The 22,900-nt window shown below is 47.8% G+C and overlaps 1 protein-coding gene across 1 annotated transcript in view; it reads left to right on the plus strand.

Moving 5' to 3' along the window:
* Positions 1-879: 879 nt before the first annotated feature.
* HS6ST2 (heparan sulfate 6-O-sulfotransferase 2) overlaps positions 880-22,900 on the plus strand; it is a 137,361-nt gene continuing 115,340 nt past the window's right edge. The window contains exon 1 of the mRNA XM_072877172.1: positions 880-1,504. Within this exon, the coding sequence (XP_072733273.1) occupies positions 993-1,504 (512 nt within the window). The 5' untranslated portion in view covers positions 880-992. The remainder of the gene's footprint in view (positions 1,505-22,900) is intronic.

Here is a 22,900-nt window from a genome sequence, read left to right on the forward strand (position 1 = left end):
CCAGAAGGCTGAACATAATTTGCATATAAATATCCAAGGGACTTTAATCAGAGACAAACCCCCTGAGTCCTTGTTATTATTGTTTTATTTACAGAACACTCTCATTGTGCAGAGGGGTTTCAAAATCCGCTGACAGAGATAGCGCATATATTTGACACCTGAATCAACGGGGACCGCTTGGGGTGTCAAGCAGAACAGTCACCGCGCTCATCGCCCCTGCCAAAACCCGGGGGCTGGCCTGTGGTGTGGCGAGAAAGCGCAGCTCGGTGCACAGCGGGGCCAGCGATGGAGGCGGGCGCGACGGACGGCGGCATTGCAGCCGTGCCGCTGCCCCGACACCGGACGTTCCCTGCTGGACCCGCAGCCTCCGCCCCGGGCAACCTGCTGCCGCCGGGAGCCCGGAGGGGCTGGGGACGGCCGCAGGGCCACGCGCGGGCCTCTGAGGACGCGGCACTCTCCCGCCTGGCGCGCGGCCCAGCACCGCGGCAGGAGCACAGCGCGCCCCGGTGCCGGGCCCTGCCCGGAGGACAGCCTGCCGTGCACCGAGGCTCCGCGCCGTGCACCGCGGTACCGCACCGCGGCCGGCGGGCACAGCGCTGCGCAGCGGTCCCGGGCGTGCCTGGAGGGCGGTGCAGCGCAGAGCTCCCGCTCCCGCTCCCGCACCGTCCCGCTCCCGCTCCCGCTCCCGCTCCCGCTCCCGGCGCAGCGACCCCGGCCACGTGCGGAGCGCAGCGCGCGCCGGCAGCAGAGAGGCCGCGGCGGGGGCGCTCCCGGTGAAGGGGGCGTGGCCCGGCGAGGGGGCGTGGCCGCGGCGGGGCGGGGCGGGGCGGGGGCGCGCTGAGGGGAGGCGGCGCGGGGGCTGCCGGGAAGGGCCGGCGGCGGCGGCGGCGGCGGCGGGGCGATGGCGGCGGAGCGCGGCTCCCCGCGGTGGTGGCGGCGGCGGCGGCGGCTGTGAGCGGCGGTGGCGGCGATGCGCGGCGCTCCCGGCGACGATGGAGGACCGGTCCCACAAGGTGCTGCTGGCGCTGGTGATGCTCTTCCTCTTCGCCGTGATCGTGCTGCAGTACGTCTGCCCGGGCACCGAGTGCCAGCTCCTGCGGCTCCGCGCCCTCAGCCCCGCCGCCGCCGCCGACCCGTACCGGGCGGAGGACGAGACGCCGGCGCGTTTCGTTCCCCGTTTCAATTTCTCCGCCGGCGACTTGCTGCGGCGGGTGGACTTCAACATCAAGGGGGACGACCTGATCGTCTTCCTGCACATCCAGAAGACGGGCGGCACCACCTTCGGCCGGCACCTGGTCCGCAACATCCAGCTGGAGCAGCCCTGCGAGTGCCGCGCCGGGCAGAAGAAGTGCACCTGCCACCGGCCCGGCAAGCGGGAGACCTGGCTCTTCTCCCGCTTCTCCACCGGCTGGAGCTGCGGGCTGCACGCCGACTGGACCGAGCTCACCAACTGCGTCCCCTCCGTGGTGGACAGCAAGAAGGAGGTGCGGCTCCGGCCCTCCAGGTGAGGCCGTGCGGGGGCCCCGGGCCTTCCCCGGGGAGCTTCCCGCGGACCCCGATCCCCCCCCCCACCCCCCGGCTTGTGGTGGCGGCAGGGCGGCGGGATGGGCGATGGACCCGCTGGGCGCAGTCGTGGCGGGGATGCCGCTGCGGTGAGGGGGGGCCGGGTCGTGAGGTCGGTCGGTGCCGAGCACCCCGGCACGGAGCAGGCTGCAGAGCGGGGTGCAGCCGGGGCTCCGGGAGCCAAACCGGCCCGCGGCTGCCGCGGTGGGTGCAGCGTGCCTTGAGCTCTGCGGAGCAGACAAAACCTGACCCCGCTCTGCTGCGAGTTAAGTGTTTTAAATGATGTCCGGCAGGCTGTCGCGGCTGTAACTGCTGGGGGGAAAGCCCGGGAGGTGCGGGGTCCGGCCCTTGGCAGCAGTGAGCATCGTGCACGGTGAGACACGAAGAGGCCTGGCAGCCCCGCGGCTCGGGGACCCCCCGGTGCGGCTCTTGCACGGCTCGCGCAGAAGCGAGGGTCCTCTAGCTGTCTGCAGTCTTCCCCGAGAGCTTTTCCGTCTCTGGCAGGTCGCCTCGTTGTGCTAAGCTCCCCGGGTACACAAGCTGTCTACGCCTGGAATTAATGCTGGTTCTAGTAGCGTTTGTGAGCCACCGTATCTTGTTACATCTGAAGTTCAGCTTATGTGGATGGCGGCCTTGCAAAGTAAAGGTTACTCTTATGGCTGAATACTACCTGCAAATATTTGCATCGTCCTTCAGCCCTAACCTTGTTTGTTTCGTGTTTGCGTTTTGAATTTTAGTGACGCTGCTCCCTTCGTCCCTGCACCTTCCTTTGAAGTTGCTAACCTTGCCTGACCACAGCTAGCTGGTTGCCTAAATGCTGCCCCTGCCTTTCAAAAGCCCAGCTGGCTTGTTCTGAGCAGTGAGGACCTGCTTCCCCAGCTCTGGAGCTGTTTGATTACAGCAGACCTTCAGTTGTAACAGACCGAGTAGCTTTGTCTGTGGCTGTGCATGCGGCTGTACTGTGTAGCAGAACAGCTCAGGGTTTTAGTGTTTTTTAAGATTGCTTGGCTGGGAATTAGAAACTAGGGTATCACTCCTATTGCGCTGTTAGACTAATGGCAGGTCCCCTTACAATGAGGGTACTGTTATATATCATGCTATCTGAAGTCAAGTCTAAGCACAGATTCACTTGAAATAGAAAGCAATTTCTATCTAGAATTCCTTTTAAATAGTGTGACACTACACTGCCATCTAGTAGAAAAATGGTTAGTGTCATTATCTTCCTGTACCCAAGAAGCAGCTCTTTATGAGACTTGACTATTGTGATTCCTGCCCTTTTGTTTTCCCTACTGCTTTAAAATTTAATTGTCTCATTTTTGTGACATCCCATTTGCAAACATCAGGAACCAATTCCTTGCACTCTGGGTCTATTAGCTTCCCAGTTTCAGGCTGCCAAGCCTTGCGGGCTACGTAGTTTATTTTACCTGTCCTATAAATATGTTGTTTGTCAGCAGAAATGGAAATTGCATAATGTGCGCTCTCTTTTGCTGAACAGCTTCCAGTGATCTATCTTTCTCTTCACCCAGAGGTGGGTCTGGCCTGCAGAGTTGTAGCTGTGGGGCAGGGATTCCCTTCCTTCCCCAGAGACAGGTCTGTCTGTGCTCAGGGCTAGTCGTGCCCTCCGTAAAACGGGGGTGGTCTTTGTCCTGAGCCCAGCACCTTAGGCAGAAGGGAATGCCAGGCTTGGAGAGCTGAGTTTCTGTCTCTAGCTTTTGGCTTTGTGGTTTGTTTGTTGGTTTCCTGCCCCCCTCCCCCCCCCCCCCGGATTACCAGACATGCTTTTCTGAGTCAAAACAGAAGCGCTTCATGTACCTGCCCAAGAGTTCGGAGCGATGGTTCCTCATCTAGCAAACCATGTACGTCGTCATAGCCGACTTCTGGGAGGTCGCTAGGACTCGTGACTTGGGATTGAAGCCAAGAGAGAGAGATGAAAATGAAGCTGTGATGATTTTGTGTTAGGTAGAGGTCCACTCTCTCAAAGGCTTTGAAATGATGTTATATTTTTAATAACCTAATTACACAGCTTGCTTCATAGCTACAGTTATTCTCCCAAATAATGTCTTGACAAGCAATTGTTTGGACTGCAACTTCTGAATGTTTAAAAATACAGGAAGAGAATAAGTTCTTAAATGAACAATAGCCCCTTCAAGTCTTCCTGCCCGTTGTAATACCTTGTCTTTAATTTTATTTTGCGTTCTTGATTTAGCAACGTTCAGCTGAGAACTAGTTAATTAGCACCTATTCCTAGTGCCAGTAACAGACTCTAATCTAAGCACTTTCTGGACAGATAATAGCTGTTTTCAGAGCAGCAGTAGGTGTGGGATGAGGGTGTCTGAGTGGAGGAGCCTTGCTGGCTCTGAGCGGGGCCAGCCTGGCTGTTGGGGCACTGGGGGTTTTGGGGGGAGGCCTGACCGTCCTGGGTGGTGTGTGCTGGGTTAGTGCTGGTGGGGAGGAGGGAATGGCACAGCCCTGGTGTGCAAATCCTGGGGGGGGGGGGAAGCGACTTGGAGGACTGCAAGGCCTGTTTGCGAAGCATCGTCAGGGCAGGGAGCAGGATTAGGTCAGGAGCAGAAGGCGGTTTCCTCAAGTGAAGCTCAGCTTGACAAGGGTGGGAATTCCTGCATTTATAATCAAGGTGATTAAAAAGTGAGACCTGCTGTAAGAGTGACTTGAACTGCTTGGCAGCTGCATAATGCAATCTGTAGTTAGTGTCTTTGAGCTGCATAGCCTTGTCTGGGAATAGCCAAATGGATGGTTGTCGTTCCAGCAAACTTTTTAGCTTGCACCTGTGTGTGATTGCTTTGCACAGAGGTTTGCCTTGAGGGGCATGGAGAGCCTACTTGTCAGATTGCTGGTTAGCTGGGCTGTTCTGTAGGGGCCTTTTCTTTTGTTTAAAAGTTGAGCCTTTGTTAGTCTGGAGGATACCCTGTCCTGGACCTCGTAATGCTCAGCCCTAGGTACAGAGCATCCCCGTGATATGATCTGATGGGATCAGCCTGGAGGGTGTGCCCATGAAGAACCTTGTTGCCTGCGGCATTCATCCTCCAGCCTCTGCTCTAATCCCATCACTGGTCTGCCTCTGTTTTCTTTGGGAATTGCAGGCTTGGAGGGCAGATTCCTGTGCTGGAGCAGTAGAAATACTCAGGATGGCTGTTGTGATATTTTTTTGGTTTGGATTTAACACAATGGTGCTTTCCTGTTTATGAGCACATAGGTTCACAAAACTTGCCTTCCTTTGTAGTGGTGACCTGTGCTGCTTAATAAGAAGTAAGTAGCTAAATAGATCTCCCTCTCCTCCTTTGGTCCTTCCTTCCCCTAGAGGAACATGAATCTCTGGGTGTGTGGAGAGGGATTTTTCTTTTTTCCTTTCCTCCTTGGGTCCCATGGGTGTACATGTTCTATATGCCCCTGTTCCTGCTTGTCTCCTGTTCCACCAGCGCTGCTCACCACTGCAGCATCTGGAAATCTTGGGAGAGGGAAGGGGAAGGTGCAGGCACAGCTGATACTTTGAGTGCTCTGGATTTGCTGCTTGGCAGGTTGGTGGAATGGGCTGATGATGGTGGCAGGAAGGAGGGGGTTGTCTCAGCCGCTTGGCATCAGCGGTGAGAAAGGAGAAATGTGCCTTTTCCTAGTCATGAGTGACTGACTTGGGTCACTTGATTGATTGTAGAAGCCTCAAAGCTTTTGGCACACTGAACTGAGGCAGCATCCAAAGTAACTGTGTGTGAGAGCATCACAGAACTGAGATTTCGCTCAGCTCTGGCTAATTATTATGGGAAGTATCTACCGAACTTGTCTATAGCAATAAATCCAATGGCACCGTTGCAAGAAACAAAAGGCCTTGGGGTTAGACTGGAAAATGTAATGAGACATAGGAGCAAATACAGATACCTACATTCTTAAGTGGTGTCGTGGCTTCGTACACTTGTCGGGTGAGAGACGTGGCTGTGGGTAAAGGTCGGGCTGTATTTGGTGTCCCTTCTGGCTAGCATTAAAGGAAAGAGATGTTCTCCATTGAGAGGAGAATGAGCTTGCAGAACTGCCTCTGGAGCCAGAAAGTCTGAGATTGGAAGAATTCTACGCTGCTGGTACAAGCCTGTTGGACCAGGACCAGGGATGGTGCCTACTGGCTTTTGGGAGGCCCGATGCTGGCACCACATTGTGATGTGGGACAGAAGCCCCTGGCAACGCGTGGATGTTCTTGTCTTGTCCCTACATGTTAGTTAAACTCTTCCAAGTTAAGTCTTATGAAAATCTAAAGAAACGATGCGTTAAAACATTTCCCAGCAAACTGGAAGTATTTCACATGTGCGGCTCCTTTGGCTGAACAGATTAATCCTCATGCTCTTGGAACTGTGGTGGGATTTACATCTGAAATCTCATCTGCTCTGTGGTCTGCTGCGGTGTGCCCGACCCCTCGCAAGCCGAACCGCTGGCAGAGCCCTGGGAAGAAAGTGGCTTTGCTGCAGCAAGCGTTGCCGTCGGCCCTGGCGTGAGCTCGGATCCTCCTGGAGCAGGCTGGGCTCTGCGCGTGGGTTTTCCCAGTAAGCTGCTTCTATGTGGAGGGGGAAAAAATCATGTAACGCTGCCAGGGAGAGAAAAATCACTTGGGGGGTTTGCTTCTTAGGGAGAGGCCTACTCAACAGCTGCTATTGAAACAGCAAAGGTGATATATAGCTGTGCAAGGGGATGAGCTGTGTTGTTTCACCTGTAGTGGTGGAATTTGGGGAATAGTTAAGCCTCGTAAACCAGCACTAAACCCCTTGTAGGCAGGAGAGATGCTGTAGAGTCCCACGGCACCCCAAGGCTTGGGGTGGATAATAAAGGCTTCGGCAGGAGGTGGACAATTTAAAACCTCTGGGTGCTGGTGGAGCAGATGCCATTTCCAAGGATGGGGTCCCCCAGTGCTGCTGCTTTGGGGGCAAAGCCTGGCCAGGGGGTGCTCGGGGAGAGAAGGGGACCAGCATGGCTGAGCTGGAGGCTGTGAGCAAGCAGATGGGGTGACCTGCTGCAACTTGGGTCCTGGCCAGAGCACCGGGAGGGTGCCTGCCTGCCTGCCCTTGAAATACGCATCACTGAAACTCCCCGGGAAAAACTCTGCAACAGTTATAAAGCTGAAAAAAAAATAACGGAGCGTTTGCAGAGATGCCGCCAGGCCCGAGCGACTCCGTGCCGCTTCATTTATCAGCGGGATTTCCTAATGACCCTGCTCATTTTGGTGTGGTGGCTGCTGCAGTTGCAGGATGAGATATGTGGTGAATATTACCTTGCCACCTGCAAATGTGTGTCTGCGGCAGCTGAATTTCCCCGCCTGGCACCTGGTGGGACCGAAGCTGGGTCTGGTTTTGGGGCATTGGAAGCAGCGGGCCAGCCTGCAGAGCAAAAAAGGGGCTTTGAGGGGAAGGGCAGGGATTATTTTCATAAGTACAAGTGGTTCCTTCACCTAATCCCATTACAGGGCCTGACCTTGAAAGTCTTGGTTATAAACTTAAGTTTGTGGTTTTTTAAGTTTGGACTATAGGACTTGTAAAGCTCTCTAAATTGGTATAACTGGTTTTGCAGATAAAGCGTTGGACTTCTTAAAGGGATTAAAAAATAATTTTCCGTATTAGGTCTTTTCAGTTCTCCTCTAAATCTTCAATAAAGTGCAAATTGACTTTTAGTTATTTAAAAGTATATGTTTCCTACTGCCTTATATTTTAAATTTGGATAATTTTTTTGTGGGTAGAGAGAAGACATTAATTGTTGCAAAAGTAAATCCCAGTGTAGTAGAACAGAGTAAGAAACAAGGCACAGACATTATTCCTTGCACTGTTTATTCCATTTGTTATCTGAGTTTTTCCTTCCTAAAGAAGAGAGGGGGAATATGAACACCATGGCATGGTGCTGTTGTACTAAGACATGATTACTTTTTCTTGAAAAGGTGCCTTTCTGCTAATTTTTCTGGGAATTTATAAATATTAAAATGAAACTATAAATACATGCTTCAACTGTATTAAAATAGACACAGATTGTGCCTTGTGATCCCTCTTTGTAACTTTATAACCTTTAATAAAGGTTATCAAAGGCTCTTGGAAGTCATACATCACCAATAGGTGATTTATTTTTATTAAAAGACAGATTTTTAAGTTTAACAAGTTGAGCATCAGTTCTGAGGCTTATTAACTGAGATTAATTTGTCCCTCATTTATTTAATCTGAATTGTCAGGAATCATGTCATCTACTGATGTAAATGTCGGCAAAAAGGACTTAGTAGATTTGATTGCTTTTTATTTAACTAGCAGAGATGCACTGGCATGCCTAAGAGAATTGGTCTGTTTCTTGTGAACAGTTCAGTGCCTAATGAATCACTTCAATGTACTTTTGTGAAGGAAAGCAGAGCAATTTAAATGTGCAATGCATTGATTTACCTCAAATGGATTAGGCCTCTGTGTGCAATCCTTCGCATTAATTTACTTTCTCCACAACTGTAATAATAAAGGCAGCGTTTCTGTATGCATCAGCCCAAATTAGCTCACGTAACTTGCTAGAAAGCAAAATGATTAATATGTGGCTGAAAATGGGATGTGGGAATGGATCTTTCTGAGAGGACGTGGGTCGTGAAGTGCCGCCGGGTCCAGGGTGCCTTCGGGAGCTGTGCCGAGAGCAGGACCGTGGGGCTGGAGCCCACCGCGGCTGGGAGCCGGCGAGGGGCTGTCTGCCTGCCCCGCCTGCCCCCCGCGAGCACCGACTGAGTGTAAGGAGGAGAGAATTGTGTCCAAAGTACTGCCGATGTCTTGACTTTATTATGGGGAAAAAAAAAAAATGTATTTGTAATTTGGGGCAACTTTAAGAGATTTTGGGTTTTTTGTTGTGGCCAGGTATGTTTTTAAAAATGACTGAGGGAACAGTACAAAATTCTGTAACTCCAGCAGATTTGAGCATATTTTATTGCTGTAGTAACTCTTCAGTCCCCTCTTCCTCTCCCTGTAATGTCCAATCTGCTGTGCAGTCGCAGCGTTGGGCTAGCTCTGTCCTTGCTGAGCAGCCGGCGGCCAGGACGCAAAACTCCGAGTAATTCCTTATTTAACCACTTAGCTGCAGAAATGGCGCCTGGGCTTTGTTTCGCTCTGCGGGGATTACTGTGGCCGAGCAGCCCTCGCGACTCTCAGCCTTTTTTGGAATTACCCTTGTAGGCTTCTTACATACTTGCGAGGATTAATTCCCCCCCTCCTTCTTAGCTGGCTAATTCCCACTGCTGGGCAGCTGCCTGCCCAGATGTAAACCTGCGGGAAGCAAAGTGATGGAGCATCCTCAGCCGCTGCCTTCCTCCCTCGGGAGCCTGGTTCCCCGCTCCCAGTTTGGGGCTGGGATGCTCGCCCGAGCAGTGCCTGTCGGAGTTTGTGGTGTCTTGGATGGCAGCAAAGCCAGCCAGGAGAGGAGGTGCAGGATGGCATTTTTGTATGGGAGGATGAAGGCAGCATGGTGACTGGGGTGGGGAGGCAGTGCCGCTCCAGCCTTCCTCCTCCTCCTCTTCTTCCTTGGCAGCTGGCACCGGAGAGCGAGTGTGGATTATTGTTTGTGATTGATTTGCTGGTGCTGGCAATTGTACAGTGTGTTCTGGGACTAATAGGGTAGCACCGAATTATTCAGGCGTTATTGAAATGAATCACGTTTGTGATGAGTAATAAGTAGCAGACTTTGGTATTTATGAATAATTAACACAGTAAAGTTTTTCTTAAACAGACATGAAGAAATGATTTAATTTCTGCTGTGAACACTCTGTAAAATTAATGAAAGATAATTGCATTTGCTAATGTGAGACTACGAAGCCAAAGCAATCTATTTTTTTGTGTTTAAGTTCATATTGCTGATGTAAACAGTGAATGTGTAATTCCTTCAATATGTTTTCATTGGGCGAGACCTGTGTTTAACATCCAGTGGGGTGGTTTTTGTTGAAATAAGTCTATTGGTAAACATTTAACTCACTGTTGCCATTTCCATCCACTCGTGTATCTCTGGGTGGGTAGCGTATATTTATGTATAACAAGATAATGTTTTTGAATGAGCGGCAATTAGGACCAGCTTTTTTTCCCTCTTCCCTGACTCTAGCCTTCTTCCTCAGCTGTTCATGCTTTTAAAGACAGAATCCATTTAAGATATTGCTTATATGCAGCTTTGAGTGTAATCTCAATTTATTTAGTCTTGAAAAAAATCAGTAGTCTTTAGAGACCTATAAGTCATAAGATCCATTAGGGGTGAGACTCAAATCATGTTACTTCTTGGTTCTCAGCTGCTTATCCAACTCTGAAGGAGCCAAACTTTTGATGTGATATAACTAAATATATGCAGCTATGAGGGAGATAATCTTGCGGCATTAAACGATTTTGCACATCTCCATAAAAGCATGAAGAAGACTGCCTTTCATGAGATCCTTGTAGCAAATGCTCCTAATTTCCCATAATCAAAAGGACTGTGAAGTTTTGATGCTCTTAGAGGTCCAAGTATCTGAAAGACCAATTCTTCCTTTACTCCACTTTGTGTGGGGTAAATTAAAACATAGCAAGGCTCCCAGCAGAGGGAATCTGCTCATTCAGACCTCTGTTTGAACTGTGGGATCCTTCAGCAAACACCCAAATCAAGTCAGTAAAGCACTCTGTGACTGATTATTTTCTCCAAGCTTCCTTGTGTTCAGAGTAAAGCAACTGTTTTAACCCCCCTATTAAGAAAAACAATGTTTCCTTGGTCAAAGCCAGAGAAGCTGCTTTTGAGAGCTGCTTTTTCAGGGTAACTGAGGGGAGAGCATTTCCTTTTGCCTGTGGGAAAGCTATTCCCTGGAGCAATCCCAAGCCGTTCTGAGGTTGGTTGGTTTGTTTTTTTTTCTTGCGGGTTCAGAGACAGTTATTGGGAATGTGCTTGTGTCCTGCTTGAGCAAAAGCTACCAGGTACTAACTTTCTCCCTTTCTTTGTCTAATTTGTCTTGATAGGGAAGATGCTGCGGGAGTTGTCCTCCCATGGTACTCGTTGCCTGCGGAGGGCTTTAGTGGGGCTGGATGTGGGTGGAGGCATCTGTCTGTGCGATGCTCCCAGAAGAGCGGCAAGGCTTCGTTCCTCCTGGAACTGATGTCACCAGCTGTAGTTGGGGAGGAAGATGGCTGCGTGGCTTCTGCCTTTCGCAGAGCTGTTTGTTTTTCTGTGGGGGTGTTGGATCTAATCAGTACAGTGGTAGCTCGGAGAAGTAAGACAAAAGCGCTCAAGGAAATGTCAGACGCAACAGGATGCGTCTGCCTGATGGTAGCTGAGTGACTTGCAAAAACATAAATGGCATAGATTAGGCTTTAACTCCTTCAATTCTTGTGTGCTGCAAGTCGGTCACTGGTAAGAGAAAAAGCTTTTGTGTTGGCATGGTCTCCCTGTTACATTTCTCTTTTCCTAACTGTGCACCTTTAGCTGAAACTTCAATAGGTGTTTTTTTTGGATTTTGGTGATTTCCAATAACTTTAGGTCAGTAAAATGTGGAGTAGAGTTTTGGCTTTCAAATAAAGTGGACTTAAAGGTCAGTTGTTTGGCTTTCTGGCAGTGGGTTGCTGCTGGGGTCTGTCGTCTTGGCTCTGGTCTGCGTGGGAGAAAAGTGGTGGCTAAACATGCGAGTGGGATTTGAGAAGCCAGGACTTTACACCTGGGATGAGTCCTGTCTCCATCACCATGCGTGTCCTCTTCCTCTCGGCCTCTGCCTTGTCTATGTAATTCAGCTCTTTGCATCAGGATATCTTTCTGTGTGTATGTAGCATAAAGGATGTTGGATTTCTTGGCCTCACTGCATATAGTAGCTCTGTTGCCTATACATGACTGATCTCAGGTAGAGGCATTGGAAATATTTTTAAGTGTTTAGTTTGAATTCAGGGAAGCTGTAGTTTTTAAGTATAAACCCAGTGTACTGTACTGACAGGTGACTCCAGCCTGCCGTGTACACTGCCCTGTGCTGTCCTGTGGGGGCTGTGGTGTGTGTTCTCCCGGGAAGGGAAGAGGAAAGCTCCCTGACCACGTAGCTGCTGGTGTGTGGTCACACCGCTTGGTGCTTTCACGCCAGAGCTCTTGCAGGATTTAGTTTTCACCCCCTTTCATGGATGAAGCAGTCTCTGACTTCACTCTTTGGAAGGAACAACTTGGGAAGATCAGAAGCCTGGTACAGTCGTCCTAAAGTATGGTCTCAGCATGCCCTAAAGGTATGTCTGTGAGCCCAGTGCTCTGGCTCATAGAAAAGTGAGAAAAGCTAGGATCTGCTCTCCTAAATCGGAGACATTGGGTATCTAACACCAGATGTCCTGACCAAAGTCAGTAGGAATGAAACATTGCTGCTCTGCTTTAAGCTTTTGCTTTGGTTGCAGTGGGTGACTGTTAAGGCTGCATCTGCTCAGAGTGGAGAGGACTAGACTGTCAGAAGGCAGTGGTAGTGGAGACCTAAGAGAAGCTGTAGTCAGTTCCTTATATCTCTTTAACACTGTTAGTTTGCAAAACTATCCTATATAGCCATTTAAACCAGTCCTCCTTTGGGAGCAGGTCAGATAGACCCCAGGTGAGCCCATGTTCTTGAATATAACTGATGCATTTTGCAAAGTGGAGTTACAAATGCCTTTTTTCATCCCATTTCCAGAGGAGAAGCAGAGAAAACAAAGGAAAAGAATAGTTGCAGCTGCTTCTCCTGAGAAGCTACTGGCCCACTTTCCATGCTGCCAGTTGCGTTTTGGATGTCAGCAGCATTCTGGGTTGGAATATGAGCACTCCCAGAATTTTTATGGATAGAGGCAACTTCCTCACTGAGTTAGATTTATGGGGTAGTGTTGAGGTTCATCTGATAATACCTGCTGGAGTTTGGAGTTGTCAGCTTGCTAGCAGTGATGCAGAACAGCTGAAGAAGAGGGCGATGGCTAGGGATGAATTTTGACTGGGGAATAGTTCTGCAAGCTGTCTTATCACCCAGTGTTTTGTGGCATATTCAACAAGCTACCAAATGCAAGAAGAAATTGCAATTTTGCTAGAAATATTCAGCAGAAAATGTTTCGTGGGAAATGCGTGAGCACTGCCCTCCCTATGTTTGGATTACTGAACTCTTTTGTTACTTGCAAGGACAAAAGTGTGTGAATAACTATCCTTGTCTGTGAGCATGGCTAAGTGCATTGGACCTGAGGTTTGGTACAGTACAGCTTTTGGGAAAATCTGCCCTGAATCTTTTTTTAATTTATTTATTGGGACATTTAACTGAAGGCACATTTCTGGAGAAGGGATTGGAAGGAGGTTGTGCATCACTAGGTTTAAGATGCACACAAACTGTATCTTGTCAAGCCTGAATGCTATTGTGTGAACAAAAGTACCTAAGTATATTGCTTAAGCATATGCTAAAGTGATTAAATGTATTGCTAAGTGCTTTGCAGAATAGGGGTCAGTCTAATGGCGTGAGGACCTTTTGTTGCCCTGCGGTGGTTGAAGTTTCCTGCTCTGCAGACTTGGGATTTTGTGTGTCTTTGTTCTCGTTTGGGATGCCAGCTTTCCCTGCTGTAATTCTCCTTTTCCTACAACTTGGAACTGGTCAGTGCTGCAGCTGCATGTGCACCAAGACGAGCAGAGGGTGTAGGGTCTAGAGACTTGCTGAGACAAGTGAAAATTGAGATTCCCTGTTACAAGACCCAAAGACCTAGAGAGCAGCTTGGGTAAGTTGATGCGTCCATGTGACGGTGTCTGTCCTGGCTAGTATGTCGGGTTTGGGTTGAGGACCTGGAGAACCAGAAGCAGCAGCTGTTTCAGACTCTGCATGACAGTCAGGCCTCTGCAGGAAAAGGCTGTAGGAAGAGATGCCTTTCCTGGGCAGGTTTGGCTTGAGGGTATAGAGGAGAAGGGGAGTTTTAGACCTCTTTTCCACCAGCATCTGGGAGAGCATACCCAAAAGGCCAGCTCTATTTGACCTGAATCCAGATCTCCCGTCAGCCAATTCCTTTTATAAAATTGGTCAGTGTATCAGGCAGCACAGAGGAGAAAAAAAACACAGAGAGGACTTAAGAATAGCTGAGCTCATGGCGAGATAAAATTTTCTCAGAGCCCGGATTATGGAAGAATCCGGTTATTTGTAAAATATATAAGCAGATTCTCTGCCTCGGCCGCGGTGGCTCAGCAGTCATGCTGGAGGATTTGATCGTGTGCTCAGCCCGTACTGCTGCTCTCCCAGGTACGGCTGGGGTCTGGAAATTGAGGTTTAAGGCTAACGACAGCTTGTGTATTAAATGTTGCACATTAACTGTACTTTGGAAACTGCAAATATAGGCTTTTTAAAGGAATCTAAGGCTCTCTTGTTTCTTGTCTAAAGGGTTGTTTTTGCTTTTCCCATCATGTTATGCTGTTTTTCTGGAATTAGCAGGACAGCTTTGCTTCTGTTTTTCCTCATGTATCACCTGAATTCATGAAGGTGAATTGCTGCCTGCAATAAACCTGTGTATTCATGGAAGAGTTATGGGTATGAAGTACAGTATCATACTTTATTTTTTCCCTTACAGTAAAAATATTTAATATATTGTATAATGTTCTATCAAGATAAATGAAATTCTGGTCTCTCTACTCCTGTGATTAAAAGATCTTTTTAAGGATATTTATATGTCTCACAGTACATATTGGAATCCCAGTACTTGTACCTGTTGCTTATAATGGGGGGTAGGTTGGTTAAACCCGAGATCTGGCATCTCGTGGTGATGGATACTCAAGCTGAAATCTGATCATCAAGAGAAACTAAAACAGTCTGTGAAGCAAATTGCTCTTTCTTTGGCAGTAGGCATTACCAAACTGCTTTCCTGTGACTTTCACCTCTGCATATTCAGCTTGCCTTGAACCTGTTTCCTTATTGAGGACAGCTTTGGGGTGGAAGCCTCATCTCCTCCCTCCAAACACAGGGCAGGTAGAAGTCATTGGACACATGAGCTTTTGCAGACGGCTTGCCTGGCTAGGGCTGCATGTTTTACAATGCAGCTAATCGTTTTGGTTATGGCAGAGGACTGACTTAATTTTCTAGGGAAGGGGAAGGCGGGCATCTGGGATGTGATACAAAGGCAGCAGTTGCAGTTCTGGGCTGCGAGAAGTCATTGCCTTTTTGTATTTGTGGAAGTTTGTGTTGGGCTCTGTTACAGGACTTGGGAGATGCACTTTCTTTTGGAAGTGGGTTATGGTAGGATTTATAGATGCTGAAGAGTGTGTTGTGTCCCAAAGGCATGACCTGTGCTAGTGTAAGTGGTCCTAAAAACTGCAGTGTGCTAGCTGGTGGGAGTCAGTTTGGGATGTTTGGAGAAGCGGGGAGCAGAACACCAGCTTTTTAGCTCACGTGGACAACATCCTTTTATTTTACAAGTTGTTTTTCATCTTTGCTTGAGCAGCTGAGATGAAACATCCCTTTCTGTTAAGAACAAAAGCAAAAGCCTTCACTTTAATGCAGGTACCAGGGCTGGGATGTGCTGCAGTCGCTTATTGCATTGCTTGGCTTTGATCCTTGGTTGTGGTGTAGGAGTGCACAGTACAACTCAGGAAGGTGTGGTGGTAGAGTGGTTTTAAGTCCCTGGTCTAGACTGACGCCTGTGTCCCTGGCCCAGAGTAAGTTAAGATCACTCCAGGCTGCAAGTGCCGTCGAGCTCTTTGGGGTCACCTACATCAGCGCATCCCCTGGTGCACACAGCCCAGCCAGCTCTTCCCTTACTGCCTGCTTTCCCTCCTCGTATGCCCCCCAGGCAGGGAGATGGGAGGAAAAATTGCTGGGAGGGATGTCAAAAGGCTGCCTGTTCCCTTCACTGTTTGAAGATGGCGATTCTCTTACTGGTTTTTATTTTCTGCACAGTTTTTGTGTTGAACAAGAGCAGCATATTTGCAAGCTCCACTGCTCCTTGGGCTGGGAGCAGGGTGAGTATCTGCCTAGCAGAGATTTTGTGGTAAAATTTGTTGTTGCTGTACTTGAACACTAACCTGAAGGATTTTTTCGCTTCTCTCTGTAAACAAGCTTTTTTTCTTTTTCCCCACTAATGGAAAATTTCAGCTTGTCCTCCACTTAACCACAGTTCAGGCTTTTCCAGGAAAACTGAATGAATCAGTAATGCTTCCCTCTTTTGCTTCTTGTGTGCTTAGTTAATGGTATTATTTTTATTGTGGGTTTTGATTGCATAAAGCCCTTTTTCTGTCCTCACCAAACTGGCATTCTTCTCTAGACAAGAGAGGACAGTCAGGATCTCTAAGGTGGTGCTTCTCCCTCCGGGGCTGTGTTACCCCCAGACCTTCAGAGTTTGGAAATAATGGATTTAGGAAGAGGATGAAGCTGAACGAGGGCAGGCAGACACTTCTTACAGCACAGTGTTTTACTATGGGCTGAGGGTTTTTGATTCAAATAGAGTGCAGGAATGAGCATCAGGAGCACAAGGGCAACTGTGAGTTTCCCATTTGGCGGCAGGGAGAGGCATCCACAGCTTCCATCCACAGCTGCCCCGCAGCCCCTTGGTGCTGCTCGGCTCCCTTGCTACCACTCGCTCCTCCTTGCAGCTCCCAGCACTGTCCTAGAGGTTTGTTCTTGATTGTTTCACCTTTCACGTAGACTTGATGCTCTCTAGATTGATGTCTTGAAGTGTGGGTTTAAAAATCAAATAGCAAATGACTGCACTGTAATGGATGTTATTGCACTAGACGTTATATTATAGAAGTCACTGTGGTTAAGTGGAGTATCTCTGGAATCTTGTTTTTATCAAGACGTTTATGTTCCCCTCTAATTTTTGTGGAGAGTCGTTTAGATGTTTTCCAGATTAGAGCATAATGGAACTGCTAGCTATAAATGTTCGGAGGAATCCATTACACATGCTGATTTAGTGGTTAGTCACAATTACTTTGGAGTTACAGTGTCAAATTTAACACCAACCTTCAAAACCATTTATTGTGAAATCTGGTCATCCTTCCTGTGAGATGCTCCTCCAGCATCCCAGAGAAGAAAAAGACATTTTGTACAGCAAGATACAAAAGCAATTTGGAGGGGACAGGCTGATGCTGGAGGAACAGCTCGGTGTAGGAAGCAAACCAGCAGGCAGTTTTTCACCATAGAGTTTTAGCCTTTTTCTTTCCATGTAATTAAAATCCAAAAAATTGGTGGTGGCAGTGGGTTGGTGTGCTTGTTTTGCTTCCCACTGGAGGTGCAGGTGGAGGCAGCAACTGATGGAGCTGGAGCAGGACAGTCCCACGTGCTGCAAGCCCAGATCTCCATCCTGCAGCAGTGCACGGTGCAGGGCTCCGGCTCCTGCCACGGGACAGCCGCCTGCTCCCGGACAGCAAAGAGCTGGTCTCCTCGAGACCTAGACTGCTGTTTTTGTTAATAGTAGTGGCGATGTTCCTGCAGGTTTGTTGAAGAAGGCACCAGAGGCTGTAGCAATAGCTAATAGAGCAACTTTTGCATAACAGAAGTATCAACAGATATTTTCCACTTACTGTAACTATATATAGGCACCTGCTTTAACCACAGCCTGCAAGCGGAAGCTGTTGCCTCTGTTTAGCTTTCGAAATACCACATTTTCCCTGAGATAACTACCTGGTTATTGCAGTTGGCTGCCCATTCCTGTGTCCGACCCAACAAGAGTGCAGCGTCTTGAGCTGCACCTTCTCTGACCTTCTCCTGGGGTGGAAATTATTTCTCTGTATTGAGCGACCTGCATCTTGGTGGTTTTTGTTTGCTGAGTGGAGGTTTTATGACCTGCAGGGCTGTGTATTTCCTTGCTCTCGGCCTGTGAGTTGAAAGTGAGTTCATCTGAAGAGTGTTGCAGTACTCTGTCGCTGTGTTTTAAGCTCAGGGTGGAGGCTGTCAAAATGAAACGCATAAACCTGAGATTTAGAGGATGAGCAAGTAAATCCCATTACATTTGTGTGTCTTAGAGTCTCAGAACAAAATTTGGATTAAGGGACGAGCTTATGCGGTTGGGCATCCCAAAGCTCCTCAGTTGTCTTTGTTGTCTGAGCATATTTGTTTCTGCAGTGGTTGGTGCTAGAGATGCCTGCAGGATACCTGAAAGTGCTTCACTGTCGGTATTTTAATAGCAATGATTTAACAGCACATTTAAAAAATAACATTATTTGGGATTGTTAAGACTTGGCCTTGGTTTGGAGTTCCTTCTCGATACCTGGAGGAGATATTGAAATTCCAGGTTTGTGCAAACTTGAAAGGGTCAGTGCCCTGATCAATAGCTGAGTTTACTAGTAAAGCTTTGTAAAACGTCTAGGAATTTTTAGCTGATTCAGGTCAGACCCCGCCTTCTTCTTACCGGCTGCCCAGAAGTTTGAACAGTTTAAAACCTGTGTAACATACAGATTGTCTAACCCTTTCATTCCCTTCGGTTCAGAAAGTTACTTTTCATTCAAAAGCACAATATAAGCTTTTAGAAGAGGTAATGTTGAAGGCCCTCAGTTTTGTGTTGAAATTAGAGTTTTCCAGGGGCTGTAGCACAGCAGCAAGGTTGTCTGGAGTCTGAACTGCCTGGGGAGGGAGTTGATGCTTGCTGTTGTGCCTTTGGCAGCTCATCTTTGGCTTGCTCTTGGAGGCATCCAAAGGACATCGAAAATGTCAAAGGGGATGCTGTGACCTGGGGTGGGTCCACACTGCCTGTCCCCTGTGTCCTGGGGTGCTGCTGGGTTTGATCTTGGCTTGATCTCCGGTGCTGCCCTGTCTGGACGCTGCATAGCCAAAACTTGCACACTCCCCATCATGTATGCTGTGGGCCTTGCAGGGATGACGCTTTCATGGCCCAGCTCGTCCCTGTTAAAGACAATAGTGCTCATCTCGTTGACTGAATGAAGAGCCTCATTCCTCGGAGGGGCAACCTCCCTGGGAAGGAGATAATTCATGCCCCACACCGGCTCTGTCTTAACTTGCTTGAAGAACAGGATCTGGTTAGCTTTAATGATAAGAGCTGGGTTTTTGCAGTATCAGCTGTTTTCCATGTGGTGAATGCTGGGACCACAGAACTCATTAGAGTTGTATGATGGGATGAGAGGTTAAAAGCCAGTGTGATACCTGCAAAGTGCTCCAGCCTTACAGAGAAATGTCACTGCATCCTCCTTAAACACCCGTAATTAGTAATTCCTGATTTGCCCTGGCTCTGTGGAGCAGTCTGCTGGGAGGACGAGCTTGTGAACAGCACTCGGCTGCCTGGCTAGGGCTGTTAAACAAGCGTGTAGTTTTTTACATTCTTCATTTTTAGAACTGGATTTCCACATCTTGCTTTAAATGTTATCATTAGCAATTTGCTGGGCTTAATTTTGGTGATGGAAGAGCATTTCGTGATCTCTGAAGCATTCTGTAATGCAGCAGTGTACGAGAGTGACAGTACATAAACCAGAACTATATTACTGCTTTCTAAGTGTATTTTTAAACTTTTTTCTTTTAAACTAATTCCTCTTGGCAACTCAACTGAGCATATTTATCATTGCTAACATTTTCTTAAAATCAAATCTGGTATCTACAGTTTTTTACTGTTGCTTTCAAAGGACTAATTTCTTTTTTTTTTTCCCCCCAGTAAACTGTGTTCATCCTGCTCTCATGACTTTTCCTGTTTAATTGCTTTAGTATTGCATTGTGTTCTGCTTTCACTTTTTAATTGGCAATCATATCATGTCCATAGTGGAAGAGAGGGAATTTCACTGTGGAATTGAAGGCAGAGATTTGGACCACTGTGTTTTCATTTAATGAGGAAAGTACTTCTCTTTAAACCATACCTACTACAACAACAAATGGTGTCTGCTTAAGCAAAGCCTATCAGATATATAATCACACACTTCAACTCTCTCTTTAAAGAATGATAAATTAGGGCATCAATGACAACTAATCAAGACTTTGTGCCATGGCACAGCTGAGGAGGAGGTTGGTGTTGGCATCATGGGGGGTGTGGGCTGCCGTGGGCGGCAGGGATATGGAGCCTTTGCTCCTCCGGCTCCCGAGTGAGTGCGTGAGAAGGGTCTCACCGTGGCTGAGCTCTTGTCCCTCTTCTGCGCCCGTGGGCTTTACATGGCAAGTTGGTCAACCTGGCATTAGCGCTGCAGTGAAATGGGTATAATCAAGATGATTTCAAGGTTAGAAATTTCTTCTTCCCAGTGGGTTGGGATGCGCTTTATGCCTTTATATTCCCCATGCATGAATGCTTAGAAGCAGCTTTCATGCATTTTCTTTGCAGTGGTTGCAGTGGGAGCTGGCTCGGTGTAGAGCTACACCTGAAACTGGGCAGCATAATTGCTCATACTTTTGCCAAATTCTTGCCCTGGGTCCTGTTTAAACCACCCAGCCATTTTTGTTAGCAGATAAACACTTCAGCTCTGCTGAGTTAGTGTATAAATAGCTTTTGATATAGGAGTTCAGCCTGTATAAATGCTGTAATGTTTTGTCTGTGCTGGTTCCTGCACTTAATATTTTAGGGTTCTTAGGGTATGGCACAGACTACTATTGATCACTTCTTATAGGTGCCTGGAGTTAGCATAAAACAGGAAAGTACAACTTGTATTGTGGGCACTTATTTATATCTCAGAGCATCCAAGGAGCCTCGGAGGGCGCACTTTGGGCCCCTCGGCGTGGGGCTGCATACTCAAGTCATCCCAGTGCCTGGACCAGGGAGTTCAGCTGAAACCTGTAATCTAGCCCTGCCATCAGCAGGCACCGCTGCTGTGCACCTGGAGCTCGCTGCGTGGGTAAAGAGGCATGACGGAACAGCAAAGCAAGTTGCACTTTTGCAGAATAGCTAAGAGCCTCATCCTGCAATCTGCCCAGGCATTGTCCCTTTGAGGTCACATTGATGCAGATATGCTGTGCTGTATGCAGGGAGAGTGTGCATCTTTCCTGCCGCTGTGCCCTTTTGAAATGCGTGCCACACAGTCCTGGAATTCAACTTAATCAGAGGCAGGAATATTTGTACCAAGATTGTCTGATGTATTTATTTTACCCAGGGTTAATTTATAAACTCTGTCTCTACCTGGAGAAGTTTGATTAGCATTATAAATCCAACGTGTGGTGGGTACTGAAGGAACTTGATCTTAAAAAAAAAAAAAAAAAAAGCTGGGAAATTGGAGGGAGAATTCAGATTTAAATTGCAAGGCTGCCTGTGGTCCTGGAGGAGCTGAAGTTGGTAAGGCTGTGTCCCCTGAAAAAATGTAGCCCATCTGGGATTTAATTTTTTATTTATTACAGGTATCCAAAACATGCTTAACACAGCATCTGGACATGTCTTAATGGTTTAGAGGTGGTAACAATAACGCTACTTTTTTTTTTTAAAAGCATAAATTTAGTTGCTAAACTACAAGATATTTTATTCACTAGTATGACCTATGGAAATGAAAATGAAAATCCCAACGAGCAGCTGTGATTGTGGTTTTTCGTATCTGTGTTGCACAAGATTTTCAGCAAGTGTTAGGACTTGACTGACAAAACAGTGCCCGTGTGAATGTGCATCTGTCCTGCAAGCCAGATGTGTGTCTAAGCCTTGATCAAGCTCCTCGTGGCCATCCTGCAAACGTTAGCAGAGCCGCTGCTTGCAGAATTTACTTCTATAAAGTTCAGAGCACTGGGATTTTCCTCCAAGGGCAGATGTGTGGCTTGGGGGACAAAGGGAGAGCTTTTCCTGAAGAGTGGTGCCCAGTATTGATAAAGTTTATTATTGAAATTGATTGCAACCGCAGGCCTGTTTGAGGGCAGGGGATATTTTTATAGAATAAGAAATTTATTTTTTTTCCTCTGTTATTCCCAGAGGAGTATTGCTTGTTGCAGCTGCCTCTAGGATTTTGGAGTCATTGGGGAAGGTACTGGTCTGATTTTTTTTGTTTGTTTGCTTTCCCAGCTGTTCCCCACTACGTGCTAAATGGGTCTTGTAACCTAAATGGACGCAGCTCATAGATGAAAGAAGGCAGCTAGAGGGAGAGAGGAAGAAGTGAGGAAATATTTCATGATGCAGTTGAAGTGAATGATTTTGCTGATTGGTGAGGTGGCAGGTGGCCATCTGCTCGCTCTCCCAGTTCTTTCCAGTTGACCTTAGCTTTGTTCTTGGTGTGTTTCTCCTAGAGCCTGTCACAGAGTTGTTGGAGAAGTGTTTACGGGGAGGGAGGACCTTCACCACAAACTGATTCACAGGAGCTTACTCCTTTATCTCAGGCCTTACCTCTCTTTTACCAGGTTGCTATAGCCACTCTTGCATCATCTGTCCTTATCCCAGAGCAAACGTTAATGGACCCCAGCGTCTCTGTACTGCTGACGCAGGCAGAGGGTCCTTGAAAGCAGGCAGTGACAATGCAGAGTTGGCATTTTCCACTAGGTCTGCTAATTAATTAAGGTCACATGTTCCAGCTATTAGTTTGGCCATTGCTTTTCTCCATTAAGCAGGCAGTGGAATGCCAGGGAAAGGGAAGAGGGATTCTTCCCTCCACAGAGCACCACCGTGAGACCTGGGTGATGGTTGCAGGGTGCTGTTGAGCTGTGAGTAGGCCAGCCTGTTGATGGAGCAGTATTGCTTCCTTCTCCAAATAGGAGAATTTGTTTTATGTGGCAGTAAATCATGAGAAATTCTGCATGCTGGAGTGTTTGCCTGGTCTTTCTAAGGGTCTGCTATGGTGAAGGCTTGCTAGAGAGCAAAGTGCTACTAGCTAAACTTGCTAGGAGCGTGCCGGTGATGCTGAGAAGCAGGCTTCAGTATTTTCAAATAAGCGATCATTGCACTGTTTTTTTAAAAAAATATTTTTAATCATGACTGTTGAAATCTGGAGGACATTCCAGTGCAGAGTACGTCACCTCCGTGATTGTCTAGACAGGTTATCCGTGTCCCTGTTAAGCAACCTCATTATTTATTTATAGTTATTTATTATAATAAATGTGATTGCCTGCAGTAAGACGCTAACTCAGTGAGTCATATTTCAGATCGCACAGCTGTGTTGGCTGAATTTTCAGAATAAATAAAACATTTGCAGCTGCACATAGAGCAGCATCTTTGACTCTTGGATGGCTCCAGTAGGTGCTGTTCCTGGGAGAGGCGCAGGGGGAGGAGATGCTCAGTTTTTGGGAGGACGAGGAGGTGTCGTCCTTCAAGCTCGCACGCTGCCTGACCTTGGATGATGTCCTTGTGGGGTGCAGGAGCCGGTGGAGCTTGCTGTCATTGCTGACTTCAGCAGGGCTAGGATAGTACCCCGGGTGCCACATTTAAACACTTTAAACAGTTAGAAAACATCCAGTCTGTACACAAAAACAGAGGTTTTATGGATTGGGTGTATTATCATAGGGATCATGTTCTCTGCTACAGGCCCATTGACTTTGATGCAGTTACTTAAGATTTGCCTC

This window comes from Ciconia boyciana, chromosome 12 (assembly GCF_034638445.1).
Source record: "Ciconia boyciana chromosome 12, ASM3463844v1, whole genome shotgun sequence".
NCBI lineage: Eukaryota > Metazoa > Chordata > Aves > Ciconiiformes > Ciconiidae > Ciconia > Ciconia boyciana.